Consider the following 21117-nt stretch of genomic DNA (forward strand, 5'->3'; position numbering starts at 1 on the left):
AACAAACTTTTGCGCACCAATTTGTCTCAATGGACAAACCTACAAAACAATCATTAATAACTTGCACAAAGCTAGAAGAGAAGTTAGTTTGTCATGATATACATTATAAACATCCAAACAACTTCTCTTTTCATCCATTCACAAATAACCTTCATAATATTAGGGAATTGAATTTCAATAGGACTTTGTGAAGGATTAATACATACTAAAAGCACATGACCAATATTTACAGAGAGATGTATAGGCGACTTACACACTTATCCACTGTCGCTTCACCTACTACAAACCTCTTATAAAGGCTTTCTAGTGAGAGGAATTTGCACATAATTGCTTATATACAAACAACCAAAGATCATCATTATTAATAAGTTGTCTCCACTCACTTAGCCTGCAAAATCGGTCATCTTTTGGCTTTGGTTACCCAATTTATATTAGGTACCTTCATGTTAGTAATAGACATCAATAATCCATAATTAAAACAACTACGGTTAAACCAACTATCTTTACTAACAATAAACACCATGTGTCTACATAATAAATATTCAGAAAAACACATACACATGATAAGGTCATTCTTTGGCAAATATTCAAAATATACGTTCATTACCTTGCCCAAAGAATTAAGTTTCCATACAGGGGTAATCTAGGTTCCAAGAGACCAAATATGCATAATTCTACATAATACGTTCCTTGAACTATTTCCAGTAAACCGATTCTTTAAAAATAAATCAATTTGTAAATTTGACAAATACTTTTCACTCTATAAATCAGATTTGAGGTTACACAAAATTGATTTGCAAACTTTCAAAACAAAATCCAAAATTTAACTAGAAATACTACAAGGAACTTGTACACATATATAATCAAGACTTCAAAGACGAGACACTTACCTCAAAGATGTTCATCTTTGAATCAAATCTGCTTCACAAGCAGACTTTGGTCTTCACGTGGTATTGGGAACGTTCTAGGGTTGAGTTCCATTCGCTGCATTCCTTGTAGGTATCCATCCTAGCCTGGAACTTGCTCCTCGGGGTTGCCCGGTTTATCAAGAGCACCTGCTCTGATACCAATTGTTATTTCGGATGATATACTACAAGAGGGGGGGTGAATTGTAGTATGTTCCTAGTGCCTACTTTTCGCGGAACTTATGCGGAAATTAAAAACAAAACGTAAAGGAACTTAAAGCACACAACAAGTTTTACGAGGAAACCATCCAGTGCCTAACTGGAAGTAAAACCTCGGCCCTATTGGGACTTATAAACAAATTCCACTATAATAGGCAACTCTCCTAGTACAACCTATTACACTGACCTTTGCTTTGAAAGTTCCACCACGGACACTTGACTATATGATAGGACACCTCCTACCAGACCTAAGACACCTCTCAGGACCCTTTTTCTCCCTTTACCCAGGACACTTCCTAGGTGACCCAAGACACCTCTCAGGTTCCTTTCACTCACTGTGCAATCCAAGACACACCCACTCAGGGTGACTAACTACCACTCGAATTTTACGAGATTTCAAACTCATACACAAGCGTGAATTTAAGATAATTCACAATCTCACCCCAAAATACAAAACACTCAAAACCCTTTTTCCCATTACAAGATCTCATCGAATATCCCTAAATACATATCTATGAATAGAGAGATAAAACTAATATGTTGAACACTCAAGATCTGTCTGGAACTCACTAGACGTATTGTAACCAAAAACCTGATAGGAACTTTGACCAGGAGGACTGACTTAGCTTCGTGGTGAAGGATAAAACCATTAAGCACGACCACTACACTTCGTCAGCCTCTACTTTGAATGAATGCATATGAGCATATTTATAGTACACTCGAATTATTCATTTCATCTTGAAAAAGATAGATTTTCTGAAAAGATAAGTTTAAAAGATATTTTCTAAAAATCAGTTTTCCGAAAATATACCTTTTTGTTAAGAATAAAAACTGTCAATAATAATAAGATAAACTTAGCATAAAATCAGATTTTATTCAAAACTTATCTTTTTGTTTAAAATACTTTTTAAACAATCTTATCTTTTTCCAAAAGGGATTTATTAGAAGATAAATATCTTTATTCAGTAAAACCAAATCCCTAAAAGATATGCACGTATAAGGTAAATATATATATCATTAAAACCGACTTTTAACGACGTTCATACTTAAGTTCCTATTAGGTTCCTGAACTCTGACAGTCTCTGAGTTCCTGACAAGTCAGTTACTCTAATTTCATTGACTGTTTGGAATTCACCTTGGTTCTATATAGACTTGTTCCAGACCGACTTTTATGTCCAACATACTTACATGAATCCTAGAGCAATATACTTCTATTTCTCTGTCTTCATGTTGCTTCTCTGAAACTCTTGTTCTGGAATCCTGTAGTCTTGATATATTCTGGATCTTAGGGTTTTCCCCAGCATTACACCGAAACCAGGTCGTTACAACCCGTTTTGAAGTTCCTGTTAAGAAACTTCTGGAAGTTCCATTTCTGGAACTCTTCTTCTAAATTTACTTGTATCCTCATGGATCCTCTAAAGTTCCTCTGTTTCAATTCCTACTTCAGCCCTCAACGCTTACTGAACCTGCAAACATCACAACACTAGAAAATCCTTATTAAATGGAAGTTTGCTCAATTCTTAACATCATCATCAAAACCTCATAAGGATCAACAAGTTGTCCCTTTTTGATGATGACGAACTGAGCAAACTTCTGAGAATAACAAAGTAAAACAGAAGGTTAGTTTTTTATTTATAAAAACAATAAAGAAAACTAAACTAAATTAAAAGACTCCTACACATACATAACCTATATATGTATAGGATACTTACCTTATGAAGCTAACATATGTAAACACATGTTTACATAGTTACCTTCATGGTCCCTTAGCCATCATCATGCTTATCAACCATAACACTTATCGTTGTTCTTGTTCCTCTATTGCTTATCCTATATTGCTCAAGTTCCTTACATATATACCTGTCATTACTCAGGTTCCTTGTATCCTGTTCCAAGCATAATTTGCTTTTTCTATGCACAACTTAACATACACGTTAGATAGATAATCATCATTAGTTTATAATCATCAAAACCTAATTGCTCAACATCCATCCTAAGAGGTATAAACTATAAAGTAAAAGTCCCTCTCATTAGACACAACACAACCCATCTTTGTGACGAAAGCCTGACCTTAACAAGCCGTTGTCAACAAAAATACAATGAACAAAGTTGCAACTAAAAGTTAACTGTGGTAGTATAAACAATGTCCCATTGATCAACCAGTTGAGATTATATTATTTCATTCACAGCTACGGTACTAAAATTAATTATTACTTGTAATTGGTATCAGCGTCACAGTTCCACCATACAATTGATTAGCCTTTAAACATCATTATTTTTGCTCCTAAAAATTACATTCTTAGTTTGGAAGAATGTCAATCATATACTTTTACTGTTTACATATTACTGTAAGATCAACTTAACTGATGTAACTACCCTTAGATGTTACTGACTTACTATACAACTAACAGAAACAACAACGTAGTACTAGTAAAGATTTTTCAATCATACTATTGGACAGAGCATCTCATTGCAGAGCAACAAATCTAGGGAGAAAAAAATCACCTTTACATGTAAAAAGGAGGGTAAAAACAACAACTACATAGTACATCATTTTCATTTAAAGCACAACTACAAGTAATAAAGCTTTAAGTCACCTCGTGTCACCACTTGTATAGTATATTCAGAGTGATTAGTAACGTGACAACTAAATCCGGATAATGAGAATATTTTCCGATTTTGCGTTTACCTCATTAGGTTGATACTGCAGGACATAAAACCCTCTAGCTAGTGGATTCTCACCTGCTGACTAACAGGAACAACTTTAAACCCATCATCAGGAGGTTTCGAAACCTCGTTACAGTGACTCATTCAAACATCCTGCTTATTCCACTTAATTCCATTCCCAAAAAACTCTCTATTCTCATAAATCACTTCAATATTCATCTTTCCATAATCTTGGTTATCCCAACTTTAACCAAACCCCAGCCTCTGCACTATCAGTTGTAATCCATAACAGATACCAGAACACGAACGCCTTTTGTTTTGACTTATTCAATGAACCCGGCACATAATACCGGCGCGTCTGGCGCGTGGACTCTGTTTTAGCCACCGTCGAAACGGACGGAGAGAGGGAACGGAGAGGAGAGAAAAAGATATTGGCGGCGAAAATCAGAGAAGGTGATTTCTTAGGTTTACCTGATATTTTATTGTTTTTATTTTTTTATTTTTTTATTTTTGAATAGCTTTTTTATATTTATTTATTTATCAAGTATGGTTCATTTTTTGTGAGAGTGTTTTGGTTCAAATTACAAAAATTCTTAGAACAACTCTGTTGACAAGCAATCAGTTTGTTTTTTTTTTTCAAGGGCAGGATGAGATTCCGAGATTTTCGAAAATCGGGAGGAAAACTCTGACCACTTGGGCACACGAAAATTTGTAGTTTGACTTGTCAGTTGTAGCTTGGTTGAGCATGGTTGGAGAAGTGATGGAGAACGTTGGATCACGTTAGTAATTTGATTAGGTGATTAACCTATATTCGTACTCGTATAAGATAGCGATAATGATGTTTTTCTAAAGCGGTAATGTAAAATGTGACCTATTGGATTAGTATTGTCATGAATTTGATTTGACGCATTTTAATAGGTTAAACCCCTTGAAAGCAGGAAAGATTTACACGTTGATAATCTTTCCTTTTTTAGGGTATTTCAATCCGAATAGTTATCCCTCCTCTCCTCTCGCTTTTTATAATAGTTTTGCTTTTCTTTTATGAATTATTAACTTTCTATAGGACTAGTGAGGAATGAGGATGATATAATATAGGAGTAATTTCAGGATCACTATTGAGGGTCTGTTCCGATTGACTGAAATGAGCTGAACTGTACTGAACAGAACTGAACTGAACTGAACTGAACTGAGTTGAACTGAACTGAACTTATTAATTAGTGATTTTTAACTACGGATTAGTGATCTTTGATTATTTATTGATTATTTATTACTATACATATGTGTATATACAAATGTACATATTAAAATATTTACGAAAAATATACTATATAATTATAATTATAAAATGTATGGAAAATATATTAAAAACTTGAAACCTCTAAACATTTTAAACACATATACTATTTATTATTATTATTTATTGATGATTATTATTATTTATTGATTATTATTATTAGTATTATTATTTCAATTATTATTATTATTATTATTATTATTATTATTATTGTTAATAATAATAATATTATTATTATTATTATTATTATTATTATTGTTTTTGTTGTTGTTGTCGTTGTAATAAGAGTTTAAAAGAATTAAATTTAGCTTTATATCACTAGCAATATCATTAGACATAAATTAAGAGCTGAACTGAACTGAACTGAATTTCAACGGATCAGAACAGACCCTGATTCAAAATTTTTTTTAACCATTGACACCAAGTAGTGATGAGTAATTTTTTTTTATATTTATTTATTTTAGGACTATATTTACTAACATTAATTAGCTCTTTGTGTTTTTCTCAAAGACATATTTTTAGATACCCTAATTGGCTAATTGTTAAATGACGTATATAGCTACATTATACCACAACGGTTTTTATCGATAGTTAGTACAATAGCTAACAACTATTAGAAATATCAAACAATTAAAAACTAACCGCTACCATATCAACCATTTAATTTCGTTGAATTAAACTCTGAACACGTGTCACTAAATTATGGAAAATTAATTATCGACAAACGTACTATTCCTTTAACAACAAATTTCCATTGCTCGGCACCAACTAAACCCTAATAAACAAGACGATGTTCCATGGAGAAAAATAAATAACATTTAAAATCCAACTTCCAATTGATGAAGGAGCCAAATTTCTCCAAATGCAGAGCAAGTTCTAGAACCAGAATTCATTTTATTACATACTTAAAATATTTATAGATATGTACACAAAATTGCATAAACCAAACTAGACTACTTGGGGGAGGGTGTAACGCTAATGCTAGTTAAGGCAAATGTACCATTTCTCCCTAAGCAAACGATAACTTCTAAATCCCTCTTTTCATCATCTTTACCATTTTTATATCTGCTCTTTAATTGTTTCTTAGTCGAAATTTTCTTCCATTAGCATTCTCAATTTTGTACAATTTGACACGAAAATCACCCAACATTTCCAATGTCACACACACATTAATTTCACTTCCCAAACATCACCATCATTCCATGTTATAACATCCACCATCAATTTACGTTGATCTTGAACCACCTAATAATTATTATTATTATCATATCTCTCAAAGGTCCGCGAAGCAACTCTCGGACCTAGAGAGAATAGCCCTTCGTTGGTCAAGGGCTTCCCTAGTAGGACTCGCGGGGGTGGACCTAAGACCCCCCCGCGGGCAATCAAGGCTACGGCGCAAGATATGGCGCATGGCACTAATAAGGTGGATCGTCGGATCTCCGCCAGCAGGCGGGGACGATGATCGGAAGCTCCTACAAACATTCAAGAGACGATTGAGAGCCTCCTCGGTGCTAATATGCTTCTCGGAGCGATCAACCTCGGTTTCGACAGCTTCTGAGCAAAGACCGCAAACCCATTTACCCATATACCCTTGTCGGATCCTCTCAATGTAAGCAAGGGTACATTCCTCGGTTAAACCGCAACATTCACATTTGATGAATTGTACTTCATTTTGGGCTGACGATTCTTGTTGGGTTGTTGTTACTGCCATTGGTTCGCTCATCACTGCTGACATCTTTCTAACAAACCCTGTAAAATTTTAATTTTTATCAGATCAAAAGTCAGAACTTTACAAATAAATTTATTAATAATTAAATTATAATCAAGATCTATAATTTTATCAGAAATTAAAAACAGGGTTTTTTTTTTTACAGATGTGTATTTAATGTTCTTATTAAAAAAAATTAAATTTTAAGAAAACCCAGATGAGAAACGTGAATGGGTTTACATTTTTTGTTCGATTTGAAGGTAAAACAGAGGATTTCCTTCAAATGACAGCAAATTTTGATTACATTCCAAATTAAAAAAAAAAAAAAAAAAAAAAAAAAAAAAAAAAAAATTAATGAAATTTTTAATACATTTGAAAATGGGTTTACATTTTTTGTTCGATTATTATATTCTACTAGCAAAACAGAAATTGAGAAAAAGACAGAGCAATTTACCTGCACGAGAAAAAGTTGATCAAATTTGTCAAAGTTGTTAGAATTTCTGAAAAAAAAAGTGGCGGAATTTTTTGGGTTTGGCGTGAAAAGTGTGTAAAAAAGGGGGAAAATGGATTAAAATGAGCTATCTTTCTTTCTCCCACTCTCCTTCAACTTTCTCTTCATCACATAAAAAAAACTCAAACTTTGAAAACATTATAAAAACAATAGTTTTTTGGAATAAAGTTTTGATCTTTATTTAAATTTTTTTCTGGAAATCTGTCAGAGAATTGAGATCTCTCTTCAATTTCAATCAATTCAGTAGATTACTTTCTTGGGGATGATTGGAGAGAGAAATCATAAAACAGAGTCACATAAATTTTACCAATTTTTTTCTTTAAATAAATAAAGATGTAATTTTTATTATTATTTTTTTTTGCTTGAAATTGGAGATTAATTTCCTCCACCACAAATTTCTCCACTTACAAAGTAGGGTGTTTGGAGAATTTTTAGAGAGAGAAACTAGAGAGAGAAAGAGGGAGGTAGAAGAGGAGGGGGAGATAATTATGGGGGATGTTTGGGTTTTTATTGAGGAAGAAAAAGGGGGGTCCAATCATTGAAGTTGAGGAAATAAAAATAAATTAAAAAAAATAAGGTTACCAAAAATAAAATTATACGGAATATATGAAAAAGAATAAAATAAATCTACATCAGCATCTATGCTGGCATGAAATTTTGGCCGTTGATTAAGTGGACTGCCAGCTGTGCATTATGGTATATAGGAATTTCATTCCTTCTAAAAAAATTATTTTCTATAATTTGTAAATAATGATTTTATTGTGATTTTCTTTTGCCAATATTTTGTCTCTAGTTGTATGCTGAGTTGGAATGTAAATTGTATGGTGGGAATTTTTATAAATAAAAAAGATTGGAAGTGGGAATAGTAGGAGAGCTTGTGAAAATCTTAACAAGAAGTATCTTAGTGAATGGATGTCAACTTACTAGAGACAAAAACAATTTGAAAATTAGGATAGAATGTTATCGGTGCTTACATATTTGTGTAAAAATGATATGGCGTAAACTATTTTCAAAAGAATAAAAAAAGTTAGATCAAAATAATTAGTCCACGAGAAAAGTTAGATAATAATACGAGTAATAATAACAATAAAAATAAAAAATAAAAAATAAAAAATAAAAAATAAAAAAGAAATTATGTCGCGGTCCCTAATACCAAGGGCTCCCCATACCTAGTTAGCATGTAATGTAATCTATCATTTTAGCTAGTTAAACTTCTAAAAAGTGAAGTAGTGCTTGATGAATGTAAGAAAGGTGCATGGTATTTTGGGTGTGCAATGCCTTTTCAGGCTTACTATGTCATTTTTTGTTATAAAGATCCTTCGTTCTTGGATTTAATTTTAAGCCTTTGTTATAATTACCTTAAAGGCTTAAACTAGTCATGGTAAGGGACGGTGGTGTGGGAAATTTTGAATAGCTTAATTTTTTTATTTTATTTTTTTTTTTTTAACAAGGAATAGCTTAATTAAAACATGCTATGTTGAACATCCACGAAATCATTGAAATGTACATATAATGCACAAATAAGATGCAGATTTAAATTTTTGAGGGATTTATATTCCACGTATCAAGGTCAAAATATGTTTATAGTATACAATAAGTACAAGTGATGATACACCAAGTATGAACGTATGAGGTAATTCTTTGGAGTTCATAGAATATTTCCCACTTATAATTGAACCTTGAATGAACTACCATTTTCTTGATAATTTACGTACAAGTATTATAAAGTTGATGTATATTACTAATATTAGGAAAACAAGTATGTAAATCTTTCATTGATTTTATAGTTGATGTACATGGCAAACGTTTTGGACTATGTTAAATAAGCAACAAGCTGTGTTTGTGTGTGTTTTTTTTTTCAATCAACAAAGATAACTACAATTGATATTATCCCTCCCTAAGCTAATTTCAGATAGAATTTATCCCTAATTGTGATCTATATTCTTTTATTTATCTTTCTATCATCAATTGATCTTTTATCCAAAAAAAATCATTCCTTTCATTGATGGAAGTTGTTATCGATCAGCAATCAACTAATTGGTTCAACCAAATTAGTTGAGAATTTAAGGTTGATAATATAATTTTTAAAAAAGTATTAATATTGGAGCAAATTAAAAGTCACTTATATTTCAACTTCAACTAACTTTTAATATGTTGTTGAGCTTGTATAAGTTGTATGAACCTCTTTTAAATCAAGCAATACGTGATAATTTTATTGTCATTTAAAAGACACTAAAGAATGTCTTAATCTATATTATATGAAATTTTATTAGAATTAGTCCATGAATGATACTCCGAATATATCATAATTAAGTTTTTTATCAACGTTGTGTTTGCTTCTCGTATCTATTGGGACTGCTGATCGGCTGATCCTAAATTATTATAAACAATTATATGTTGACAATTGTACAATATTATATTCTTAAAAATGTTACGAGTAATTTAATATTATTTTCGTGCTAATTTCTTGCTTAGACTACTTCATTCGTTGATACAATCATAATTTTTGGTGTTATGATTACAATATAAAATTTAACAGGAAAATGATTGATAAATAATGACAATTAAATAATGTAATTCAAGGTATGCTTCGGATTTTATTGAGTTAAAAAAAGCAAATGGTGGACATTGTCTCGCATGAAGTAAACGATGAAAGCAATTATGAAAAAAAGGGCACGAGGATATACCAACTGTGGGGATCCGTTGCTTGATCCATTGCTTTGGACCTATCCTATGATATATAGTATGGACATAATGGACCAATATCATAATTCTTCCTAATATAATTACCAAAGGAATATTTTTTTTTTTCATTTATGCTTACTTCAATTATTTGATTTGGTAGAGACAAAGAGTTTTAGGTTGACACTCAAAATATGGAATCGTATTCTAATTATATCAGATAATCACTTATTGTGAAAAAGTTTATTCATGCAAATAGAAACATAGTACGTACTCTATGTCTCCGTTTTTTTGAGTTCAGTCTACTCAATTATTTTAGGTTTATAACAACAAAACCAAGGATATTGAACTCATAAGGGGTCAGGACCAAAATATTTTTGTTTTATGAAGAGAGAGATAGAGAGTACGTAATTAAGAGAATTATTAAATATATTTGGGCCATACAAAATGTGATGAAAAAATGATATAATATGAATAATAGGTCGACATATAAGAAATAATTAATGAAAAACTGAGTATATATAATTTAGAAAAATAGTTCTAAATGAAAATCAAACAAAAATTAGGAAAATGGGGGAGTACATTAGTATAGAGTTGACAATTGTATTAACTTTTGTGTGGCTTAAACCAAAGATGGATGTAAAGATATGACTAGTCATTAATGTATTTTAATATAATAACCAATGAAATACAAGTATATTGTAAAAGCAATATAATAAAATTATTTTACAAGTGCATATTGAATTAGCTACCCTCCTCTATCTTGTAAGTAGATACGTTGTAAGCGCATAAAACTTATCACAATTCACAAATAATTTCAATTACAGGAATAAAGAACTTATAATAATATTATTTTACTATGTAAATAATTTCAATTACAGGAATAAAGAACTTATAAGCCAGTAGCCTTATATATTGAAAGTAAAAGTCAATAGGATTAATCTTCTTTTTAAGTAAAAGAATGTTATATTATATGATATCTTATATCATATGTCAATCCTTAGCACTAATTGGTGGATGGACCAACCCCAATACCAAAGATTTATTAAAGGACAATATATAAAATTTGTAGGCTATCAATTTATGTAGGAGAAAAGGACATGCTTTTATTTTAAATCGATGCACTTGATTAGAAACCCTTACACAACACTCAATATCAAGGAAAAAATTTAAAAGAAAGAAAATTTCCCAAATAAATATAAGAAATGTCTTTATCTATAACATGTTCCAATCAATAAATATTCAATAAATATTGAATCATGCATGAATGTATAGCTATCAAACTATGGTGTGTTGTGTGTACTTTTGGAGAAAATGCTTGAAATAGGAGTATGAAAAAAAAAAAAAAAAAAAACCATGATTATTATCTCACATGGGAAGAGATCTTAGTGATTTCATTATCACATAAATATATTTTTATTTTATATTTGCACATGTACTATTTATATTATATTATTGAGCTAATTATAGTTTTTTCTAATACAAATGTTTCATCATTGATAGTGTATAAAACATATTCCTGGGCTTCAACCATCAGCTTAAGCTTTTGGTTGAGTTGGTCCTTTAACATGGTATCGGAGCCAGCGTGACACAAAGGTCACGGGTTCGAATCTCATCCGCCCCTCCTTCAAAGTGGAATTAATTCGCACCAAGTATGAGTGGGCCTGTGTTGCATCCACATTCAACCATCAGCTTTCATGTGAGGGGGAGTGATAGAGTATAAAACATATTCCTGGGCCTCAACCATCAGCTTAAGCTTTTGGTTTAGTTGGTCCACTAACAATCATGATTGAATTACCACACTAACTTAAGTAGACATACGATGTATGACTTATGCCTATATATTCTATTATGGTGGTTAAGTACTTAAGTGTTTGATGTCAATTGGATGATTAACAAATGTAACATCAAATAAAAAAAAAAAACAAAAAAGGTTAGAAAATTACTTTATTTTTGTTTTTCCTATTTGGTGCAATGCATTCAATAGTATTAGGTAGGTGTTTTGTTTGGATCTATGTTCGTTTTAGATGTTTGGTCTATGTAACTCTTTTGTTGTATACTTCGATAAGGGTTGAGATTTAATTTGGTTTTTGTAAATGAGAAATATTTTTAGCTCTGATGGTGTAACCTAATAACAAAGGAGATTAAGCTAGATCTCTAAGATTTATTTAATTTATAGGTGCCAAATATTTTTCGATCTTTTGAGTTTCTTATATACCCTTATTATGTACTCCGTAAATACTAAAAATAAATTGACTTGAGATATTGTGAATAATTTTACAAAAATAAAAGGAAAATTTGTCTAAAAGGTACTTATATGTTTACCTTTTTGTGAAAAAGGGCCTTATATGCTCAAAGTGGTGAAAAAGGTCTATAAGTTACTTTTGTTGTGAGGAGGGACCTTGACATCGGAATATGACCACCGACTTCACTTTTCCGGCATTGACCATCATGCAATATGCACGTGATGATTTAAAAATGTATTTTCCTTCTTTTTTTCTCTTGATTTTAAGGAAAGAGAAGGGATTTTGAGAGAAAATTTGGGGATAGTAAGAGAGAAAATGTGAAAACTTGGGGGAAAAAATGAACGAAAGGGTCTTTTTAAAACATCACGTGCCATGTGAGTGATGGTCAACACCAGAAAAGTAAAATTAATGGCCATACTCCGATGTCAAGTTCCCTCCTCACAACAAAAGTGACTTATAAGACCTTTTTTCACCACTTTGAACATATAAGGTCCTTTTTCACAAAAAAGTGAATATATAAGTACCTTTCTAACAAATTTTCCAAAATAAAATTATATTTAGAATTAAGATTATAATATTTAAGTTATTATGTACAATATCTATTATTCCTTTGGATCGAGTCAATATCTATGTTGAACCCTCGCCTTTTAAAATACATAAATTGAGCTTAATTAAGTTTTATAAGACGCTCTTGAGCTAAAATTGTTGGGGTATAGCTAACTTTTGGGTGATGTAATGAATAAATAACTCTAACTAGGATAACTACAAAAACAAAATATCTTCGTTCCATAAAGTAAAGCATGTCTTATACAGTTAAAATTGTACTCTTGTGATAACATTGCATGCATGCATGTATCATACAGTATGTGTAAAATGTATACACTTCTTTAATTATATCCTTTTAATTTAAGGGTTTATTAAATATGGGTTAAAATCCTTATAATTTAAGGGTTATAAAAAAAATTGCATTGGGTTGCTATCCATGGACTTATAGGTACACCACGATACATCACACAAATATTTAATGTACACAATGTGATTGATTGAAATTATTTAATTAAGTAAAGATCATCATGCATAAAAATTATTTTTCTATATGATTTATATAGTTTGAACTGGTCTCCAATCCACATTAAACAATTATTACTATAATTCTGGCTTTTAAATTCCGAAGCTTGCTTGAACATAAATGCAAATAAGCTGTTAATAAGCAAATGCAAATAATTTCCTCCATTTCATTAGATCTTCAATAATTCACTTATCTAATTAATTTTAGAATTCATGCTTTTTAATTTAATTGATTATTTGGGCAATTGAAATATTTAATTAACGTTTATGATATTATGTAGATATGATGACTTGGACGACACTTGATATATTTTTCTCCTGGCTTAAATGTTGTATGTATAACTTTTATTATTGTTATAAATTTTTGTTGTGGGCCCGTTCAATTCAGCTTAATTTTAGTTCAGTTCAGTTCCTAATTTCCTTCTCTCATAATATATTCATTTTACCTCAATTCAGTTCAGTTGAGTTCGATCAGCTCTAATATGTTCAATTCATCTCATTTCAAAGTGTGAACATACCCTTAAGTGTAGTGTACTAGTGTTAGTGAAATATGATTGGTCATCGTCCTATACATGAAAATGCATTGTTATGAGATGATTGCAAATTATCATTCAAATGGGCTACTTGATAGGAATATTGTCTAGTTTTAATAAGTAAAATCTGGTACGAATGTTGCCAGCCAATCATCATTCTTCTGACTACCTCATTTTTGAAGATGTACATGTCATATACTTCGTATTTTTTTCCCTTTTCAAAACACTTAAAGCTACTCTGTATTTAAATTCACCAAGGCAAATAATACATGTCAAAGAAATATCTTGATATTGAATTTCTTATTTGTCCATTAGCTCTAAATGGAATTATTATCTTTATTCACACTCCTTTATGGATAACTCTTCCATGGACAACTAGTAGATACTCCCTTTTAATTTGTTTCATACAAGTGAATTCAAGGTTATGTAAACATATCCATATGAAAAGTTAACCTTTAATATGTACTGTAGTAATTAAATTGTTTTGTTATACTACCACAATTAATTATTATGTGTAACAAATCAATATTTATTATGTCTCACAAATAATACTCATTTGTTGCATTAGCGGAGGTAGTATATAGATTTAAGGGGGCAAACTCAGTAATTAAATGGAACGCGCATTAAATTCAATAATTTGTTTGATCACAACCTGACATGCTCAAACTATGAGCCAAAATAAATATTGTTAGAGACACAACTCAACACGACACAAGATATAATTTAGTAAGCCTTGACCATGCTCGAGAAATGAGGTTATAAGGTACAACCGACACAACCCACAAGGGCCACAAGACCATTAGGCCGGGGATCGAGATCGAGAAGGACAACGTAAAATGATCAAACTCACACAAGTCACAATCTTCCGAAATAAGGTTAGCTAGTTGAAGACTCAAGCAAGCAATTGGATAAAAACATATCCGATCGGCTGGACGGACGAAGACGGCTAGACGACCCATTCAAGTTGGCATGTGAAACCACACATGCACATGTTTTTATAACTCGGACACCCTTCTTATTATGAAACCCAATTCAAGATTATTTCAAACTTCTTACTATAATTTTACTTTATTTATTCAAAGGGGCAACATATCTCAGGAGAAAATGCGTAGATTTTATGTATAGAATTTAAATTAACTCTTTAAATAAGCTTAATTAGGTCAACTACCAAATGCCAAGTTAGTCTAGGCCGAATCCTCAATTTAGTGAATACATAGGAGAGAGAAATTATTAATTATTAAGGTAAAGCCTGCTACTAGCTAGCTAGCTAGCTAATTGGAGTAATTTATAAAAATTATAGTAGTACTCATTTTAATTAGTCATTCATTAGCATAGGTGTCTTTCACCCATTTTCTTAGTTATTGGTTGATTCTTTCCTAAAACATGCATTCATTATTTTTTTTACTTAATCTTATATGCCTATTTTATTGTTTACATGTCAATGATTGTTCATTAAACTAAAAGAATTAAAAGACTTGGTATAAATGACTTTATAATATATACTCCTACGAATCTATGTTATCTTTCCCTCCATACTTATACGTTATACGCTCCCAAAATATAAATAATAAAAAAACTAAGCATTATAAATTTGCTTTCAATTTCAGAATGTCTCTTTTTCTATTTTTTTTTTTTTTTTTTTGAGGAAAGCCGATCGGCAAAATTATATTAAATCAAGTTCTGCCAAAACATGGAGGTTTTTGGGGAAAGAGTTCATACAAATTCGTTCCTCATACGTGTTAGTATCCCATCTAGCCACGGTATGAGCAACCACATTACCCGCTCTCTTCACATGATTACAAAAGAAATAAAGGAAGCTACCACTCAATCGAATAATGTCCTCATAGAATAGGAAAATAGGAGCAGCCCCCTCATGTTTCTGATTTATAGCTCGAACGGTATTGCTAGCATCACACTCAAGAATGATCCTACTATAGCCCAACCTCAAAGCCAGCTCCACCCGTACTTTGCTGCTCCTGCCTCTGCTAGATCCGGAGCCCAGTTGGCTTCCACTCTCTTCACCGCAGCAACCAGCAAGCCACCCTTATCAACCGAATAACAACTCCCAGCTGCACGAAAGAATGGCCAGAAATGTGAGCGTCCACATTTATTTTTACCACCCCCGTAGGAGGGTACATCCACCTAGCAGCAGATAAAATCTGTTCACTCCTCACCACTTCCCCTACCCGAGTTTGGTACGAGCAAAAATCAGAACATAATTTCACAAATCCAGCAGCAATCATTACAGGGTTGATATCATCATTACTCTCGAAAATGTGTAAATTCCTGCAGTACCAAGATGCCCACGTAAGAGCAGCAAACTCTCTAAGCTTGTCCTTGTTAATTTTCTTCGAGAACCAGACCAATACATCAGCAAAAGAGGTAACAGGGGCATCACTCAAGAGCTCAACAAAATCACTACTAGCCCAAATATCCCTTGCATACTTACAGTGGAAAAAGGAATGCAGAATTGTCTCTTCAGGGGCGCCACAGATTGTACAAATCATATCGTCTCGCATATGTCTTTTGTGAAGCACCTCCATCAACGCCATCTGTCCCTTACTCGCACGCCATAGGAAATGGCTCAATTTAGGAGGTCCATTAATTTTCCAGACCACACTCCAACAGTACTTGTCACTAGTGCCGTGAAACAATTCCCACGCTCTCAAACAGCCAAGTCTTCCAAGCCAATAGCCACTTTTAACCGTATAAACACCATCACACGGCCAGGAATTCGATAGGGGGATGTCAAGGACAACCCTCTTATCATTCTCACTAAAAGTAGCATCGACCATCTCCATATTCCAGCAACCTTTATCATAATCAATCAGGTCACTGACTTTTAAATTCATGTCCTGCTCGGAAGGGGGTTAGGAACCAGATGAGTACCTTCGCCAATCAACCACGCATCATCCCATACACGAATTGAAGACCCGTTTCCAACTCTCCACTTCATGCCATCAAGCAATATAGCCTTCGAACCCCATATACTCCTCCAACTATAACTCGGATCGTATCCCAAGGATGCCTACATGAAATCCGAATTCTTGTAGTACCTCGCTTTTAAAACACAATGCAACAGTGAGTTCGTATTGCTACTAAGCCTCCACCCTTGCTTAGCTAACATTGCTTGGTTAAAACATCGCAAATCACGAAAACCCATACCTCCCATAGATTTTGGAAGGCAGAGATATTCCCATTTTTGCCAATGCATCTTACGTCCCGTATTTGTCGACCCCCACCAAAAACGAGCTAGAATAGCATGAATCTCATCAATCAATCCATCGGGAATACGGAAGATACTCATCATATATGTAGGAATTGCTTGAGCCACCGCTTTGATAAGAACTTCTTTACCCGGACGAGATAACAGTTTTTCCTTCCAACCCTGCAACTTCTTCCAAATTCGAGCTTTCAACCCTGCAAAAATAGCTTTTTTTGATCTCCCAATGAATAGTCGGTAACCCCAGATACTTCTCGTGCCTATCAACCACATTCACCCCAAGAGTCTCCACGATCGCCTCCCTTCTGTCCATAGTAACACATTTGCTAAAAGCTACTTCAGTCTTGCTTAAATTCACTTTCTTACCGGAAGCTCTTTCATATATACTGATAATTTCAGCAATTTTAGAGCATTCTTGCAATGTAGCCTTTGCAAACAGTATACTATCATCGGCAAAAAATAAATGAGATATCCTAGGGGCACCTCGACACACACGTGCCCCATGAATCATCTTATCCCTAGCAGCTTTCGAAATAAGTGAAGAAAAAGCTTCTGCACAAATTAAGAATAAATAAGGGGAAATTGGATCACCTTGCCGAAACCCTCTAGATGGGATCAACGATCCCGAAATTCCACCATTGTACTTAAAGGAGAAAGACGCACTGTTCAAACAGTGCATAATCCGACCAATCCAACTTTGCGGAAACCCCAATTTTTGCATTACCTTTTCCAGAAAAACCCACTCAACCCTATCATAGGCTTTACTCATATCCAGTTTAAGCGCTATCGTACCATCTTTCCCTTCCCCTTTCCTCTTCATCCCATGAAAAATCTCGAAAGCAATAAGAGCGTTATCTATAATAAGTCTATTGGGAACAAAAGCACTCTGATTTTCCGAGATAATTGATCCAAGCATTGTCTTCATTTTATTTGCCAAAGTTTTTGAAATAATTTTGTACAACACGTTGCACAAGCTAATAGGTCTAAACTCCATCATCCGCTTTGGCTTATCACATTTTGGGATCAAGACAATACAAGTACGGTTCACCTCTTTCAAGTCCACAAGACCACGCCACCATGACTTCACATAATTTATTATATCCCCTCCAAGAGTACCCCAAAATTTCTGGAAAAATAATGCATGCATCCCACCCGGCCCCGGAGCTTTAGTCGGATGCATTTGAAATAAAGCTTCATGAATTTCCTCCTTTGTAGGTTCGGTCTCCAGTTCTCTACGCATCTCCTCCGTGACAATAGGTTCAATGCCACCTAAAGCTTCATCAAAATTACTTGGATGGTCAGTAGCAAATAGCCCATCAAAATAATTGGCAATAATAGAATCGAGGTCAGCCTTCGAATTTGCCAATCGCCATTTTCATCAAATAAACCCATAATGGCATTACGCTTCTTTCTTTGACTTGCCTTGTGATGAAAGTACTTCGTATTTTTGTCACCATCTCTTAGCTCGTTTGTTCTTGCTCTAGCATACCAATACGATTCTTCCATCCTGCGGAGCTCATCAATTTCCTGTCTGATTGCATTACACTGCTCAAGCAGCACCGCATCAAGTCTTCCTCCCTGTATCTCCTTTAGGCGCCCTTCTGCATTTTTTATTTTCTTCTTAAACACACCAAATGTCCTAGCCGCCCAGGTAGACAGCCCTCCTACTACATTGGCAATCCTAGCATGCATAGGCTCACCCACCCCCGTAGCCCAGCACTCCAAAACCACCTTTGCACACTCCTCATTCGAAAGCCATAACTTCTCGAACCTGAAAATTTTCTCCTTTCTTTCTCGATCAAACTCATCCCCACATTTTAAAAGGATTGCGGCATGGTCAGAATGGCATATGGGGAAGTGGATGACCTCGAACCGTGGGAACAAAGAGCACCAACTGTCCATAGCTATAAACCTATCGAGCCTTTCCTGCACCAAAGTCTCCATAGATAGTCCACGCTGCCAAGTAAAACAACTACCTTTATAGCCCAGGCCACGAAACCCGCATTCATCCATTATCTCCCTAAAGGCATCCATTTGTCTCTCCCCCCGCATTACACCACCCCTCTTTTCAGTCATGTTGAGGATTTCATTAAAGTCACCAAAGCTCAAGATAGGAATGTTACTACTATTTTTCATCTCCCTCAAAAGATCCCAAGTACGAAATTTATTACGGGCCACCCATACACCCCTACAGCCTTCCAACTCGGACTTCCTTCTCTATCGCACACATTCGCCTCAAAATGGTGGTTCGAATAAGAACACATACTCACCTCAACATCCTTCCACCAAAACCCCATACCACCCGACCTCCCGTTACTACTCAAACACAAACCATTAGTATAACCACACCTATTCCTAATTAACTCAAGTCTCTGCGCATTAATTTTTGTCTCCGAAATGAAAACAATACTCGGCCTATCTCTCCAACACCAGTCTTAGAGAGCTTTAACTGTTAACGGGTTGCCAAGCCCGTTACAGTTCCAGCTGAATATTTTCATTGCTCTTCGCGGTGTTGGTCATTACGAATCACCGCTACTTGGGAGTTTTGCAAAACACCCGAAACATCATCACAAAATTTTACCTTCTTAGTCTCCCCCTCCTCACCTAGCTCCACCATAACATCCCTACTATCCCCACTCTTCCGTTTTTCCATATTCCCTACTTCAAAGCCCTCATCAGTCTCCATGTCAGCTTGACCCACCATCTGTTTCTTTGCAAATTTTTTAGCCTTTCTGGGTTGAGTCTTGGTAGTAGAGATACCACAAGAAAAGACCAAGGGTGTCTCAATTAACGTCCTCGTTGCACAATGTGGCATGGGTACAGCTTGCATCTCCCTTGCAATATTATCCTCACTTTGATCCTTTGCTTCTGATTATCATGGGAATCCCCTTTTTCAACATTAATGCTAGAGTTTGTTTGTACCAAGTTAGCATCATTGTCCTTGGTAATTGTTTCGGTTGAAAACAATGGGACCTTGCCGAAGGTCCGTTGAAATGGAGAAGACTGGACTCGATCCAAGTTGTGTTGGGCCGAAGGTTTCCTGCACAGTGAACACACGTAAACTAGCCTCGGGGGTGTTTCCGAGGAAGGCCCCTCCGATGCTAAAGTCAGTATAATGTGTAAAAGGAAGACACTATGCAAGAGAGTTTGTAGCTTGAGGCTTTTGTGGAATATTTCTGAATGCAAGAATGAGCATACGAATTGGAATATCAATGATCATATGTCATAATGTATCTGATCTCCCCTTGAATGTGTTAATATGAGGGCTTTTATACCTCATCATACTTGGAGAGGTTGGGCTTTAGCCCAATTGGCTTACTTTGTGGGCTGACTTTTGACTTTTGAGCAATTGGAGAGTTGAACCTTGACCTTGGGCTTTTAATTGGATCATTTAGTGCTCAGGCCCAATTTTGACTAAATTGGACCCAAACAACTTGCCCCCCAGACCCGATTTGGAAGAATGACGGGTCGGGTTTGATTTAACTCAGAAAAGGAGGGAAGTAAATGATTTAATTGATCCAAAAATTTGAATTTAAACCGTAATTAATGAGATAACAACGGTTAATGATTTGCGGAAGTTGGACGGATAATGGGCAGTTTAATCACAAGACATGTGTTTAATGGTTACTTAGTGGGTACTTAAGAGAAATTAAAGCACAGACTCTTCGTATCCCGTACCTGGAGATATAAACAGAGGCGCGTCATTCTCCTCACTTATTCACCAACACAAACCCAGAATTCTTCGAGAGAGAAACCAAGAACCCGCATCAAAACTTCGCAAATTCCCCCGAGCATTGAGCTTAGAAACTGAGACTTGCCACTACGAACTCGTAAATCGGCAACTTTCGCTTCAGATTAAGGTAAATTCCTTTGATTTCAGTTTATTTTTCTTCGAATTCGAACTCCTTCCCCTTTTCTTTCGACTTTTCTCTTCGAAATAATCCATGGCAAGAGGAGTTAGAGGTAGAGCCCGTGCTCCAAGAAGAGCAAGGCCGATTCCCGATCCTAGGAATAGGATTGGGACCTGGAATGGTCAAAGGCCGGAGTCTGACCCTGCTGAA

General features: G+C 34.3%; 1 protein-coding gene and 1 long non-coding RNA gene across 2 annotated transcripts; both read right to left on the minus strand.

Moving 5' to 3' along the window:
- Positions 1-5897: 5897 nt before the first annotated feature.
- LOC110684403 lies at positions 5898-7795 on the minus strand. Its single transcript, XR_002503761.1, has 2 exons — positions 7248-7795; positions 5898-6834 (listed from the first exon to the last, which is right to left on the minus strand). It is a non-coding gene; the product is annotated as an uncharacterized LOC110684403 (long non-coding RNA).
- An 8056-nt stretch (positions 7796-15851) lies between these two features.
- On the minus strand, positions 15852-19090 carry LOC110684510. Its single transcript, XM_021860965.1, has 5 exons — positions 18479-19090; positions 17205-18407; positions 16999-17085; positions 16723-16861; positions 15852-16645 (listed from the first exon to the last, which is right to left on the minus strand). The coding sequence occupies exons 1-5, from the start codon at positions 19088-19090 to the stop codon at positions 15852-15854; spliced, it is 2835 nt and encodes a 944-aa protein (XP_021716657.1).
- Between the last annotated feature and the right edge of the window lie 2027 nt (positions 19091-21117).

The sequence above is a fragment of the Chenopodium quinoa genome, unplaced genomic scaffold (assembly GCF_001683475.1).
Source record: "Chenopodium quinoa cultivar QQ74 unplaced genomic scaffold, ASM168347v1, whole genome shotgun sequence".
NCBI lineage: Eukaryota > Viridiplantae > Streptophyta > Magnoliopsida > Caryophyllales > Amaranthaceae > Chenopodium > Chenopodium quinoa.

Excerpts from the sequence above, each read along its gene's own strand:
- LOC110684510 (XM_021860965.1), bottom strand. The coding sequence starts at position 19,090 with ATGGATGCCTTTAGGGAGATAATGGATGAATGCGGGTTTCGTGGCCTG. Across the intron at positions 17,086-17,204 it reads CAGGGTTGGAAGGAAAAACT|CTCGTTTTTGGTGGGGGTCG; the intron begins GTTATCTCGTCC and ends ATGCTATTCTAG. Across the intron at positions 16,646-16,722 it reads TGCGTGGTTGATTGGCGAAG|GTTGCTGGAATATGGAGATG; the intron begins GTACTCATCTGG and ends ATTATGATAAAG.